The sequence below is a fragment of the Taeniopygia guttata genome, chromosome 14 (assembly GCF_048771995.1).
Source record: "Taeniopygia guttata chromosome 14, bTaeGut7.mat, whole genome shotgun sequence".
NCBI classification, from domain to species: Eukaryota; Metazoa; Chordata; class Aves; order Passeriformes; family Estrildidae; genus Taeniopygia; species Taeniopygia guttata.
In genome coordinates, this window is record NC_133039.1 from 6,596,284 (window position 1) to 6,611,836 (window position 15,553).

The 15,553-nt window shown below is 51.2% G+C and overlaps 1 protein-coding gene across 1 annotated transcript in view; it reads left to right on the forward strand.

Annotated features, from left to right (window-relative positions):
- Positions 1-15,553, forward strand: part of LMF1 (lipase maturation factor 1) — a 150,113-nt gene that overhangs the window by 58,751 nt on the left and 75,809 nt on the right. Inside the window, exon 5 of the mRNA XM_032751008.3 lies at positions 1,609-1,674. Within this exon, the coding sequence (XP_032606899.2) occupies positions 1,609-1,674 (66 nt within the window). The remainder of the gene's footprint in view (positions 1-1,608; positions 1,675-15,553) is intronic.

Consider the following 15,553-nt stretch of genomic DNA (forward strand, 5'->3'; position numbering starts at 1 on the left):
CTGGCCCTGCCACGGCTGGAGCTGCAGCACATCCTGGGCGATGCTATCGCCGGATCTGTAATTGTAGAAAAGCTGGGAGGGGAGGCTGGAGTGGCTGCTGACAGTCAGGGTGTCTTGTCCCTGCTCCAGAGGGATGCAGGGGATGTGCTGAGTAAATCCCTGGAGATAAAACTGCTTTGCCATCCCAGAAACGCGGGGTGATATCGCTTTGCATCCGTCTTCTGCCAGGCAGGAGTTGATAAACTCTGCTCTGCCCTTTGCTCTCAGCTGTCAGACAGATACACAGCCCTGGGAACTCGATATTCCTGGATATTGCTGAGGTCTGGACGCTTTTGGAGGGTCTTTAATTGGAATTTTGAATTTCTTCCGAGCTGCAAGCACGTTGAAATTTATTTAACGCTGCAAGCGAAGATTTGTTTTAGTGTGAGCAGGGAGGTTGGAGCAGAGGAGCCCCTGTGGTCTCTTCCAACCTGTTCCAATTCGGGGAATTTAGATGGAATTCATAAATGCTGGAATCTGCTCCTCTGAGCTCACATTTTAGCCCTGGCAGGTCACTGATCCCTTCCCTGCTGCCCATGTCAGGAAGCCTCAGGATGCTCCCAGAAACTCCCAGGGTTTTTCTCCTGGGGAAGGCAGGACCATCACAATCAGGGCAATGTCAGAGGTAGGCAAATACCCCCTAATTGTATGCAGATGACAGAGCTGCTTCAACCTTTTGACTAGTGAAGCTTTCCTCAATTTGGGATATTGTGATCCTAATCAGGGACCTCTCCCGGACATCAAAGCCGGCCTTGATTGCTCGGCTTCCTGCTCCAGCCCATCCCTGCCCAGGTGTCTTTCCTGCTCTGGCCGACTGATTCCTTTCTGCTCTTCATCTCTGAGGCAAAGAAATTCAATCCCAATATTGCTGCCAGCCCTGGAATGGAGCCAGTGGTTTGGAAATCTCCCCTCTGGTTGTTCTGCAGTCCCAGGGCAGGGGATGCCTGCTGGTCCAGCCTCTAAGCTGAGGTGGGGCAGAGCTGTCAGCAGTGCAGCCAGCTGTGTTTGGGGCTGGCAGCTTCCTTCCCCTGCTCCTCTTTTGTTTCTCTAATTATTTTAATTGCATCTCTGTGTCCAGCTCTGTGTCCTGGTCTCTGCTCCGTGTCCCCATGCCCAGCTCCATGGCTCTGCTCCCAGCAGAGGTGGCTTTGCCCGAGGGAAACAGTTGGGTTTGGATGTTAAAACTGTGAATCTTGCTGGGTTTTCTCTGTTATCCCAGGGGCAGAACCTGATTTTTCCAATTGCTGCTTCCCAGGGATTCTGGAAGCTGTGCCAGGAGCCCTGTGTTGCTCAGACCTGAGCAGAGGCTCAGTTGTGGCCGAGGCTTCTCCCTGGGAGGGGAATTTGGCATATTCCACAGGGATTTATGTCAGATTTTCAGTAACCAGGCAGTGGAATGAGTCAGATCCATTGTGTTCCCTTGGGAACCACAACTGGACCCAGGCTGTGGATGTGCCGTGGGTCTCATTCAACCTCTGCAGTTTAACCACAGAGTTTGGCACCTTGAGACACAAAACAAAGTAAAATGAAATAATTGTGACAATATTTTTGTCCTTTTTTTCCCCCCAGGGGCTGATTAAAATCCGAGGAGATCGCTGCTGGAGAGAATTAACTTGCATGGATTATCACTACGAGGTGAGTGATGTGCACACAAAACCTCATTTCTCTTGTCTGCTTTTCTTTTGTACAATAATTTCCCCCAACCTTTCCTCTCCTGCCAGGCAGCTCTCCATGTTTTCCCTCTTTATCCCAGCCTCTGGCAGTCAGGCCATGTCCATGTGCCAGCTGGGTGATGCTGTTTTTCCCAACCACAGTCCTAAAAGACCAATTTCTCTCCTTCCCTCCCCTCCCCATCGTGGATCCAGGAGCAAACCTGAGCTCTGCTGAGAACTTCCACTGTAAATCTGCTGCAGGGCAGGGAAAGGAGAAAAGAGAAAGGAGATTTTTTTTTGTGCTGTTCCTGCTTACATCCCCAAAAAGTGGCCATTTGACAGGAACAGAGCATCCCCATTCTCTCCAACATGCAGAGCAGATCCTTGGCAGCTCAGAATTCCGTGGGTTTATCTCTTTGACATCTGTTGCAGTGATTATGTTGCATTTTGATTATAAATTGGGGTTTTTTGCTGGCTCTGGGTTCGTCTCCTCTCTGTTTACAGAGGCAAACTCTGTTCCCCTTCTCTCCTCACCTCTATTTTTGCATTTGAGTTTTATATTAATGGTGGTAAAAAGGAAAATGCTGCATCCAGTGATGTTCCCAGGGTGAGAAGCTCTGGGTTGGTGATGGGAATGGTCTGAAGGAAAATTCCCTTCTCTGGGTTCACCCACTGCCAGTTATAATGACTCTGCTCTGGGATCTGTGGCCACCAAATATTTGGGAATACAAGTCTGATGAGGAGGAGCTGGGAAGGGGCTCAGCCTGGAGAAAAGGGGGATCAGGGGGAAGTTCTGGCTCTGCACAGCTCCTGCCAGGAGAGGACAGCCAGAGAGGTCGGGCTCTGCTCCCAGGGGACAGGAGAAGAGGGAACGGCCTCAGGCTGGGCCAGGGAGACTGAGATTGGATATTTAGGGAAAATTCCTTCCCTGAAAGGCTGATCAGGCATTGGAAGGGCTGCCCAGGGCAGTGTTGGAGTCCCCATCCCTGGAGGTGACCCAAACCCACGTGGATGTGGCCTTGAGGATGTGATGATGAACGGGGCTGGTGTCGCTGCTGTTGATGATCTTAAAGAGCTTTTCCAGCCTTACAATTCCATTACTTGATGAAATAAGATCTCGCAGGTCCAAAAGGCTCTTGTTTGCCTTCTCAGCTTTAAATCTCCTTTTCTGTCACTCTCATTTGCTTTCACTGGGGTTTCCCCCTCAGTGTGGGGCTGGGCCCGTGCCAAAGCTGCTGCTCCTGGGCTCCTGCACAGCACCAAGGGTCCAACTTCACCCCCAGGAAAGCCTGGGATGAAAATCCCCTTCAGTGCTGCCATTCTAATCCTGAACATGGGGGTGGCTGCAGTGAATTTTCCCCTTTTCCAGGCACCTGGCAGCACTTGGGGAAAATGCAGCCCCGGCCGGCTCCAGCGCTGACCCCAGCCCACAACAATCAGCCCCAATAATCCCAACTCTGCCAAATCAATCCCAGCACCAGTCCTGGAGCCCAGAGGGATAATTGAGACCATTCCTGTCCCATCCATAAGGCAGGATCCCCAGCCTGTGCAAGTAATTGGGACCAGGGGCAGGGGGCAGATCTCCTTATCAATATCAATTATTTTAATCCCCACCAAAGAGGCTGCGAGAAAAGGAAAATGAAAGAGGCCGAACTTTGTCCACCAGCAATAATGGAACAAAAATACCTAAAGGCTGGGATTCACCTGCTGATTTCAGCCAGAGGGAGGGAGAAAAGGGGGCAGCTGAAGGTACCTCTGGGAGGGAGGGAGGGAGCTGGGAATCTGCTCGTAATTAGGATGATAAAAGTGGGGATTGGAGCAGGTCAGGGATGGATTTGGGCCAGATGGGTTGTGCTGAGATGTATGTTGGCCACCCCAGCTCTCCTGCTCCAGCACGAGCTGCATCCAAGATCTACAAGGGCTCCTGTGCCAAGAGAATTAATGGAAACACATGGCCTCCATCCCTGCCTGGACTATTTATTTGTAGTAGGACCTGCAGCTCTGCCCGTGGAAAAGCACATTTCCATTTTTGTCAGGAATTGTGGATGGGATAGTCCAGTGGTGTTGTGGTTAAATGGGTCGTTTTCCCTTCCTCCTTCCCTTCTGGTGTGCAGGGCCTTCATCCCAGCCTGGCTGGGGCTCTGCTCCTCTCTGTGTGATCTGGAGAGGGGAATGGTGTGGTTGGCACAGGACAGGGATTTTCCTACCAGCCTGACCCTCCTGGGTCCCTCAGGAGGAGATGGGCTCCAGGAAGAGTGGGAGAGAATTCAGGCTCTGCTGGAGCTGGAGAAGACTTTGCTGCAGCACCAGGCACAGCTTTGGCTCGTGGAACCTGCCCGGGGTGAGGCTTGGGGGATTAATGGTGCCTGTGGGTGCCAGGAGCCCCAAACTCTAATCCCAGCTTGGCAAGACACCACAAACAGGGAATTTCACCTCCTCCTCCATGGATTTCTGCGCTCTCCAGGCCAGGGGCTCCAAGGTGAGCACGTGGTTTGCACCTGGAGTGGCTGTGGGATGGGATCCCCATCCCTGTGGTGTCCTGGAGCTTCATGTGTCCACACCACCCCCTCCAAATGGACACACCTGTGTGGCACCAGGCAGGAGAAGTCCTGGAATCTGCCATCCATGGATTTGTTTGTCCCTCCTTGGGGGTTAGAGGGCTTTTTGCCCTGCAAGAAATGCCAGGCAAAGGCAGTTTTCCCTCAGTGGAAGCTGTTCCTGGTGCAGCTGCTGCAGGGAGAAGCTGCTCTGGGCCTTGGGTCTGCTTGGCATCGGGATTATTCAGATTTATCTGCTGTGGACAGCAGGCTTGACAAATCCACGAGCAAGGATTGCAGGCTGGAGCTGGAATTCTGTTTCCACTGGAGCCTCTGGCACGGATCCCGCAGGGCCTGGGACATCCATCCCACAGTGCCAGGGACATCCATCCCACCTGAGTGTGTCCCCCTGTCCCAGAGGGATCATTCCCAGAGCCCAAGAGCTCCATCCCACAGCCACTCTGGGAAAAACCTGCCTTGGAAGGTTTTGAACCACTCCAGGCCATTTCTGGAGCTCTCAGGACATCTCCCAGGTGGGCTGGAGCAGCTTTTTTACCCCTCTTAGGAGGCACCAGGTGTGAGCCAGGATGGGGATGGGGATGGGGGAGCACCTCCTCCTCCCCAGGGCCTCACCATTGCCTCGTTCCAAGCTTTTTCTGGGAGTGCAGCTTGCCTGGCACGGGCACAGCAGAGCAAATCCCCTCGGGTACGAGCCAGGCTGGAAAATCCCACAGCCCTGCCCAGCTCCCTCTGCCCACATCTCCTGGCACAGGCAGGACAGGGACATTTCTGACCCCAAGCACTCCAGAAGGAGCCTTTGGATGCTGGTGGAGCTTTTGGCAGAGCAGTTCAGAGAATCAGAAGGGTTTTGGGATGGGCAGGTCCTGCGTGGTCTCGTCTCTCCTGTCCCACCAGGGTGGGATGCAATCCAGTGATGCATTTTTCCTCCTGGCTGCCAAACTGCCTTACTGCTGCTGCTGCTGCTTTTTAATTCCAGACAGATTTCTTGGAAAATCCAGCCACCAACTGGTGGGAGCAGCTGTGGGAGCAGCTGCTGGGGCAGGAGAACCCACGCCGAGCTGCTGGACACAGCCCTGGGTCCCTCCTGAGGGACCTCACTGACCTGTCCGAGGAAAAGAGGGACATGGAGGGGCTGGAGCATGTCCAGGGAGGCGATGAGGGAGCTGGGGAAGGGGCTCAGCCTGCAGAAAAGGGGGATCAGGGGGAGATTTTTGGCTCTGCACAACTCCCTGGCAGGTGGGGACAGCCGGGGGCTGGCAAGGGACAGGAGGAGAGGGAACAGCCTCAGAGCCAGGGAGGCTTAGATGGGATATTTGGGGAAATTCCTTCCCTAAAAGGCTGGTCAGGCGTTGGAAGGGGTGCCCAAGGCAGTGACAGAGTCCCCATCCCTGGAGGTGACCCAAACCCGGGTGGATGTGGCACTTGAGGACGTGGGCTGGTGGTGAGCGTGGTGCTGCTGCCGGGAATGCTCAGACTCGGTTTCCTTCAAGGTCTTTTCCAACTGAATTGATTTTCTGAGGCAAAGGGATAAAGGGAAAGCCAAACTCCCTCCTGGAGCGAGGAATGGTGGTCAGGGCTGGCAGTGAGATCCAGGATTTCCTTCCCTGCAGGAGCTGGGGATGGGTCGGTCACCACAAAGCAGCAAAGTCTGGAGGATTTCACTGAGTTCTGCTTAATCCCAGCCCCCTTTAGCTCCAAAAGTGTGGCTGCTGCTGAGAAAAGCTTCACTCTGTCCCCAAGACCCTGCACAGGCACTCCTGAAGGACTGTCCCTGCTTGCTGTGGAAGTGCTGTTCCCCAGCAGAGCTCCTGGAGAAGCCCTGGGTGAAGCACAATGGCTTTTGTGCCTAATTAAGCCTTGCTGACTGATAAGGGTGATAAGGAAGCTCCAACTGCTCCTTAACTGCCTCTTCATTCCTTTTCTCCCTCCTCTGCCCCGGATTAGAGCTCGTTAAGCTTTTCATCCAGCTTTTTCCGAGCCATTATGAGACGAAAAGTAAATAATATTTAGCAATCTGTTGGGATGAATCAGAAAATGAGCTGCTTTTATGAGCCCGGATGGCTCAGGGTGGGCTTCGTTCCAACAGTTTGCATGGCTGGAAGGGAAAATGTTCCTAGCAGGGGAAAGCAGGTGCTCAGATTTCCTGCTGAAAAGTCTGAAGTTGCAAATTCAGACGAGGGAAGTGGTGCTGAATTAAAGAGAAAACAATAATTATTAAAGGAAGTCACCATGTAAATAATTTTGGGGATCTTTTTGTTAATAATAATAATTTTAAAATAATGTTAATAATAATTCTTATTACCATTAATAATTATATTATTATTTTATTATTACCGTGAATAATTATGTTAGAAAATATTTATGGAGCATCGTAAGTTTACAATGCTTGGACCTGTGCCAGGGCCTCGGCACCCTCATAAATTTAGGATTCCTTCCTATATTTAACGAAATGCAGTAAATAATTTTGGGGATCTTTTTGTTGGTAATAATAATTATTATTACAATTAATAACTATATTATTGGAATATTGGAAATGCAGCAGGGAAATATCGGAATCGGAGGTATTGATGATTCCGAGATTGTAGAAAGTCTCTGTCTGTCAGCCCCGCTGCCAAAGCAGAAGCCATAATTGGTCTGTGCTGTTTCAAGGTTGTTTATTCTGTTTATCTCTAACATGTTCTGCTGCCCTGCCGCAGCTCTGTCCTGCAGGGCAGCGTGTGGGGCTCTGCCCTCAGTGGGATGGTACAAACATTAAATACCAGAAACTACCTGTGCTGGATTTACAATAACGTGCCAATATCTGTCACCTACGTTGGACAGTGTGTCCCCAGCCTGAACCAACAGAAAAATGCCAACACCACAGTGAAACATGGAGGGCATGAAGAAGGAGAAAAAGGACAAGACACACCCAATTTCCTCCATCTTGTCCCCTTTGGACCCCTCATCTAGAATCCTAAAATTTTACTTTTGCACCCGTGCCACACTTAATTATTACTTATATCAAACACTCAGAGCTTGTAATTGATCCTGTAAGATTGAAAACTCTTTTCCATGGGCAGAGATCACAGCCAGTGTCTCTGGGGGCTCTGTCCAGGGGGGTTCCTGACCCCTGAAGGGTCCCAGACCTGCCAGGGCAGCCAGAGGGAAGCCCTGAATTCCCACAGTCAGAAGTTTTGAGAACTGACCTTTCCAGAGGCAGAATTGCAAAACCACTTGTCTTCCTTCCCGTGTCTCCAAGGGCTGCTTGGCGGAGGGGGGGATTGGAAGCTGAGGATTTGGGGCTCTCTGCTGGGTTTTGGGGAGTTCCATGAGGCTGGAGGAAGGGCCAAGGGCTGAGCTGGCCTGGGATCAAGGAAATAATGAGATCCATCACAGGGGTGAGTTCTTGGAGCAATAATACTGGCAGATAAATGTCAGCAGGACATCAAAAGCTTGTGAGGCTGTATCTGGGCTTTGTGTGGGGCTCTGCAAGAAGAGCTGGATCTCAGAGAGCTTTCCAGATGAATCCCAGGTTTCTGACATGGATTCAGGGGATCTTTGAGTGCAGTTTGCTGGAAGGGTTTGTTATTCCCAAGGCTGGGTTGGCTCTGCTGTTCTGAAGGTGCCCATCACGTTAAAAAAAGAGAGAGCAAATGCTTTAGGAGTGGGATTTGGGCTTGGCTTGGAGGATCTGCCGTGCTGGGTTTGCACAGGTCGGGTTTGCTGGCAGAAATTCAGGATATCACTTCCAGCTGAGCCCTTCTGGGAAGGAGTCCTGGATTCCCAGGGTTTGGAGGTGGAAAATGAGCAGTGAATTCCCAGAAGTGTAACCACCCTGGTGGAGTTGCAGTTTTAGGAGACAGAATGATAAATACTGACAGTGATGCCCAGTTAGGCCAGGTTTAAAAAGTGGGAAGGAATTTTTTTGTGCCCTCAAAGGAAGAATGAGGGTGATTAATAACACCAGCCTGAGGCAGAACTAAAGCAGATTTATGCAGGGGTGTGCTGGGGGATATTTTATTTTATTTGGGAAGCAGCTGTGGTGGGAGCAGGGCTTTTCTGTCAGGCAGGGCTGGGGCAGGATCAGCCTCGTGTTCCCAGAGCACCAAACGTGGCAGGCGGGTGGGAAATGAAGTCCCAACACCCCAAAATCAGCATCAGTTTTGTGTCCAGGGGGACCAGGACCCTGGTAGGGAATTCAGGAGAAAGGGGAAGGAGTGTGTGGTCATAGAATTTATCAAAATAAAAGGTGGAGCTGCAGATGAGCCTCAGGAAACAGCCCAGGTGCTGAGGGGGAAACTTCCCAAAGGAGAATCCTGGCACAGTGCAGTGCCAGGACACAGGGAATGCTGCCCAGTGCCAGAGGGCAGGGCTGGATGGGTGTTGGGAAGGAATTCCTGGCTGGGATGGAATTCCCAGAGCAGCTGTGGCTGCCCCTGGATCTCTGGAAGTGTCCAAGGCCAGGCTGGAGCAGCCTGGGATAGTGGAAGGTGTCCCTGCCATGGCAGGGGTGGCACTGGAGGAGCTTTAAGGTGCCTTCCAACCCAAACCATTCCAGAATTCCAAGTAAATCCTAAATTCCAGTGATGATCCCACCCAGACTTGGTGGATCCACGGGCAGTGGAGCACCAGGACTGGGGCAGGATTTCATTCCTTTCTTTGCTGCACTTCAGATCTGCTTTTCTCTCTGTGATTTTCTTCACCAAAAGCATCTGTATTTTCCCAAAAACACCTCCTGGGCTTCCCCCTCGGCCGCCTGAGCAGGTTGGTGGCACCTGCCACTGGTGTCCCCCGTGGCTCCCTCAGCTTCCCACCACTCCCAGCAATTCCAGAGCAGAGCAGGATAAACCAGTGAAGGTTTCAGGGACACTTTTGCCCCGGGGAGGGTTTGGGTGTGGGATCAGCAGCAGAGCTGTCAGTCACTCTGCATTGGGAATATGCCAATCCCCTTTCCAGCAGTAACACAATTCCTCTTCCTGGATTCTTTGCTGTTTTTCTTACGGATTTGTTTTAAGCCTGGTGAAAGCTTCCTGTACACCTATTGGATTTCATCTCTTCCTCACGCTCTCCCACTGTTCCCAACTCGTTTACAGACCACCCAGGACCCTCCTCACTTCCCTAAAATATTCCCTTTTCCTCCCCCTCCACGCATTTGGTCTGTTTCAATCCTAATCAGATTAATCCTCACAAGAGCCACTGCCCCAGCTCTGCCCCTGCACGTAGCTCTTGTCCTCCCTGGGCTGCTCCAGGGCCAGGAATGTTGGATCCCATCTCCTCCCTGAGCCTCCCAGGGCTGTGGGGAAAAGTGCACAGCTCCTGGAACGTGCAGGGCCCAGGAGGTTTGGCAGCTCGGAAGATAACACAGGCAAGGCTCTGGCAATTATTGAAATTATGGATTTCTGAGCCTGTTAATGGGGTGTTTCAAGAACTGCACAAAGAGAAGGAAGATGAGAAATTTTGATGCTTTCTGGAAGATAGAAGTGAGAGGGGGAAGTGGCAGAAGAGCGTTTTCCAGTCTTTAGAAGAAACATGGAATGGTTTGGGTTGGAAGGGACCTTAAAGCCCATTCAGTTCCAAACCCATCCCAGGCTGCTCCAGCCTGGCCTTGGACACTTCCAGGGATCCAGGAGCAGCCACGGCTGCTCTGGGAATCCGGGATCTCCCCACCCTCTCAGGGAAGGACTTTTTACCAGGTGTGCTTTTCCTCGTGCTTTAGGGAGCAGAAAGGCCCAGGAGCCTCCTGGGGTGTTGTTGGCAGCTCCTCGATTTCTACAAAGGTGTCTTGGTCCTCATCCTCCAGTCTGGGGCCTCCAGACCTTGCCCAGAGCCCTCATCCCAAGGTATCCACCTCTGGATTCTCCCAAAGGTTACAGCTAATTCCCACAGCCACGAGTAGAGTCATTTCCTCTCATCCTTCCTGGCACTTAGGGACATTAAAGAATCTCTTCAGGGACATTAAAGAATCTCTTTAGGATATTAAAGAATCTCTTCAGGGACATTAAAGAATCTCTTTCCTGGTCTCCTCCTCAGCAGGTGCAGTTTGAGGAGGGTCATTTTCCCCAGCCATTCCCACCTTTCCCAGTGTTTGTAGGGGATTTTCCCTCGTTCCAGGTGCCTTGCCTCAGTTCTGCTGGAGGAGCTGCATTCCCAGGGGTGGATTGGGGTGCATGTCCCTCCTTTTCCTCCTCCTCCAGTCTCTTTTTTGGGATTTTCTTTTGGGAATAAATGTAATGACCAATCCCAGTTCTTTGGGTGACATTCCTGGCACAGATTCCAGTGGCTGCTCTATTCCTGGAGGTGTCCAAGGCCAGGCTGGATGGAGCTGGGACCAGCCTGGGACAGTGGAAGGTGCTGGGGTTGGAACTGGGTGAGTTTAAGGCCCCTTCCATCCCAAACCATTCCATGATAATATTTTTCTGTTGTGCACCAAAGGTTTTAAGCTCAGCTGGAATTTTTATTCCCCCAGAATAAAACAAGACCTGGCCAGGAGAAAATCCCACCATGAGCAGAACTTTAAAAAATAGCTGAGCCCTTCCCTTTATTTGCATAGCTCCAATTTCCAGGTAATTTCTGCCATCTCCATGGAATTCCCTGTGGTTTTAGCCTCTCCATGTTGGACATACATTGAGTGGAAGTGCAGCTCACGGGTTGTGCCACTCCAGTGATCAGCTCAGAAGGCCTGAGCCCATTCCCAGGCACATTTCCTTCCTTGCCAGAGACCAGGAAGAATTCCACATATTTCTCCAGGTTTTTTCCCATCTTCTGAGAACTCCAGTTCTCACAGCAAGCCCTTGTAGCTCTGGAAAAAGAACAATCCAGGGTTGAGGGGTGCAGGAACGAGTTAATTTGAAGCCTCTGCCGTGTTTTGCTGCAAAGTCGTGTGCGCCAAACTGACCTTTAATCTTGGAATATAAATCACTTTCCAGTCCTATTATTTCTAAAATCCTACAGGCTTGCGAATGCACAAAAGAAGCCTTTGTCTCTTATTAATTTAATTTATAGGTTAAAGTTTCAAATCAGTGGCAAGCACAGGCTGATTTACTGTGCACTGCAGGAATTGCTGTTCTGGGAAGCGCAGCGTTTGCTCCGCTGCCTCCAAACGGGGAGGTGTAATTAGGAGCTTCTGTAATTAGATATAATGTCAGATAATTTGCTTATCGTTTTTGGAATGCATTCTCCAGAAAAGCTGGGAGGGGAACTCGGGGTGGATTAGCTCTTTCAAGCCTGAAAACTCCCCAGATCAGTAAAATCGTGTGTGGAGCCATCCAGTCATCTCCTGTATGATGTCATTTGTGCTGCAACAAAAAACAGCCACTTTGGGGATAAAATCCACATAAAAGCAGGAGGCAGCCTTTTCCCACCAGTTTAAAACAGGACACCCTTTCCTGTTTGTTTTTTTTTTTTTTTTTTAATTTGGAATTTTTAATTTTTAATTATTTTGAATCTACAAAATCCCTGTGTGGAATCACATTGGTTTCTCTTCCCAGCCTTAGGAGTATTCCCATTTTCAGACCCATCTCTTCCACTTCCTGGGATTTCTAGTTATGGAATTTTATAACCAAGTTTTCTAGTCTCCCTCCAAATAGCTCAAGACAGAGAAATAAAACTTTTTCCCCTGCTGTCATTCCCCATTCCAGGGAAAAAGCTTTGACTCCTCCAAGCTCTCTCCAGAGGCTTTTCCCTCTTGACCAATTTACACGGAAAATAGGGATTGGGACTTGCTGCCCTTGCCAAGATCGTGGCAATATCTGTATTAAAAATGGCATTTCTCTTCCTCCTGCCCAGGAATTCACTGATCTGTGTTTTCCAAGGATCAGATCCCTCCTGTTCCCTCTCAGTCCCAGTGGCTGGAAGGGCTTTTCTGGCCTCAGCGTCCCCCAGGACACGTGGCAGGACTGAGCTGGATCGTGCCCAGGACAAGATTGGAATTCCCACCCATGTTGGTCCCTCTGACTGGAACCCAGGCTGGGCTGTGTCTGCACTGCATCCACGGATTTATGGATTTTGGGATATCTGAGTGCCCACCTTTCCCCAGAGCTGTGCCGGGGTTTCCCATCAGCTGCTGAGGGCGTGGAATTAAAGCTTGGTGGCACTTGGTGGGAGCAGGATTTCTTACCCCAGAGCCAACGGGTTCCATGAACTCCCCTTCCCTAGGAAAGGAGAACTCCTGGGGTCCTGCTGCTGGTTCTGCTCTTCTCCCAGTGCAATGTTCCTCACTGCTGGTGAGTTGGGACCAAAATCCCTTCCCCACCCCTCTCCTCCCCCAGGATTATCTCTGCTTTTACAACTCCAGGGTGTCAGGCCACCCCTGCTCATGCAGAGGAGAGGGTGGGGAGTCCTCAGCCAGCAACTGCTGGAGCCCCTAAAATGTCCTGCAAGGCCACGCTGAGGTCACCCCAAAGCTTCTCCTCCCCAGGAGAACATTCCCAGCTCTCCCAGCAGAGCTGCTCCATCCCTCTGCTCATCCTGGACTGGCTCCAGCAGCTCCAGGTCCTTCCCCGTGCAGGTGGGGTCTCACCTGAGCAGGGTAGAGGGGCAGAACCCCCTCCCTGATCCCTGTCACCTGCTGAAGGAGCAGGAGTGTCCCCATGGAGGTGGCTCTGTGCAGAGCCCCCTTCTCAGGGTCTGGGTGTTGGGATGACCCCAGGAGTGTAAAAGTCCTCATTTCCCAGCCCTGCAGCCAAAGAAATCTGAATGTGCAGGGTCGGCTTCTCAAGGTTGTTTATTTTCCCTTATCCAGAACATTCTTTCTCTGACCTGCCGAGCTCTGTCCAGCAGCTTGTCCATTGGTGTTTGCATTTTATCCCAAAAACGACCTGTGCCATGTTTACAACAACGTGCCAATGTCTGTGCCTTAAACCAACAGAAAAGTGTCACCAGCACAGCAAGGTATGGAGGGCAAGGAGAAGGAGGAGAAGGTCAGGACATGCCCAAATCCCTCCATCTTGTCCCCTTGAATCCCACTCTAAAAACCCCAAAAATTCCACTTTTTCACCCTGTGTTAACTCAACTACCACACTACTCAAACCCTTGTGGCTTGTGATTCCTCACACAAATTTGGCAGCTTTTTCCACGGGCTAAAATCAAAGCCACAGGTGTTTGTGACTTGGTGCCAGGGTCTGTGAGCCCCTGCCAGGGTCTGGAGCATCCAGGGCAGCCAGAGGGATGTGCTGGGATCCCACACCCCCTCCCTGATCCCTGTCACCCGCTGAAGGAGCAGGAGTGTCCCCTTGGAGGTGGCCCTGCTCCTTATCAATCCATCAGGGTTGCTAAATCCTTAAGGCAGGAGTTGCATGAGCAGTTTGTGAGCAGCCACAGTGGAAATCATGGAATGTGTTATCCTTGGCCCCAAGGTGAATATTTTAATTCCAGGAGTTAATTACAATTTTAGCAGCCTGTGGGAGCTTGGCAGGTGATGTGAGACCCTGTCCTGCTCTGATCTCAGCTGAAGGATTGGGAGCACCAGCACAGATGTGGGAATCCAGCAGCAGCAGCAACGGGCTGGGAATGGTTTGGGGCTCTTTGTGTTGCTCATTAATGATTTTTAGTGTAGCTGCCACACTTCTAAGTTGTTAAAAATCATCACAAAGGGTTTTTCCAGCAGCTGCAGCAGGAGTTCCCCATGAGCAGGGTGGATCCTGAGCTCTCCAGCTGCCTTCCCTTCCCTGTTCCTCAGCAGTTGTGTTGGTAAACAGAGCTGATGGAGCCTTCCCTCCCTTTGAGCACTGAACCTGAACTCTGTGAGTGCACAGGGATTGACAGGAGGCAGTGGGAGCCAGGGAGAGCTCCAGGAGCTCCCTGCTGTGCCAGGAGAAGGGTAATTTAGGCACAGCTATCAAAGGCAGGTCTCAGAGCCGGTCCAACCTGACTTTCCTGAATGAAACTTTGGGTTTCTGCTGCAGACAGGAACCGGGTTTGGGATTTGCAGAGATCAGAATTTTTAGATTTGCCTTTCCCTGAGTTGTCCCAGGAGCTCCTTGACATATCCAGGAGCCTTTTATTGCATTTTTGGCCCCATTCCCTGCAATGGTGGAGCCAGTCCCTGTGGGTTTTGTGGCAGGAGAGCCCTTTGTAGGGTGTGCTGTGACATTCCCAGACTAAACCCCCAGATACCCATACACTGATGAATTTCCCTGGAGATTTTTTAGTCCACCTCCTTATTTTAGGGCCAGGCAGAAATTTTTATCCTGGAATAGTGGATAAAATGATTAAGTTTGTTTCTCCTGTAACAGAAGAGCTGCCTTTCATCCCAAAATCAGTTCAGGTGCTGGTGCCTCTCCAGATTCCTGCACCCCACAGGCAGGGACACCTTCCATTGTCCCAGGTGGCTCCAGTCCCATCCAGCCTGGCCTTGGGCACTGCCAGGGACCCAGGGGCAGCCTCAGCTGCTCTGGGAATCTGTGTCAGGCCTGCCCACCCTGCCAGCCAGGAATTCCTGCCCAATATCCCATCTGAGCCTGCCCTCTGGAAGTCTAAACCCATTTATCCCTGCCTTTGCCCTGTTTCGTGCCTGTATTTGTGTCCTGTAGGAATTTTTGGGTCTCGCTCTCCTCCCGAGCTGGAGTAACTGAAGGGTGACCCAGGGGAGCAGGGATTTCCTTCACTCCTGGCTCAGCACCATCTCCTGTTTTATCCTCCAGGGATGAATCCAGGTTTCCTGTCCTGTGCTCCTGCCAGAGCCCTTTTTTTGGGCAAGAATCCAGGATTTTAGTGGGATTGCCTCAACATCACCCATGGAGTGATGTTTAACTGCCAGCCAGGATGTTCCTGACTTCTCCTGGATGTCTGGTGTTTCCTCTCCTCCAGGATTTTATCTGTCACCTCCATGGGAGCCGTTGGGGCTGGGGGTTTCTGGGGGAGCCTCTGGAATTCCTGGCTGTTCCATTTGCACCCTGCACTGAAGGAAAAGTTCCCTTTAGGATAGGGCAGGGTGGGTTACACACTCCCCTCCACGGAGGAACAAAGGGCTGCCTGTTACGTGGATAAAGGCTGGGAGGTGATGCTGCAGACAGGGGAATTTTGGGATGCATTTCGGGATCCTTTTCACGTTTTAGGGGTGTGAACAGCAATAAAAGCATTGTAATAAAGCAGGACACAACTGTCCTGAAATTCTGGAAATACAGGGATAAATGGGATGATAAATCCCAGGAATCTGGCTGCAGTGGTGTTTGTAGGGAAGGCTGAGGGGGCAGTGGGGTCAGGGGGTCACTGCTGCCCTGGGGCTGTGTCCCTGCTCCAGAGGCTGCATGGATTCCTCCACTTCCATGGAATCTCTCACTGAAGATCTTAATTCAGATCTCTGTACCAGATTCAGGATTATTTTTT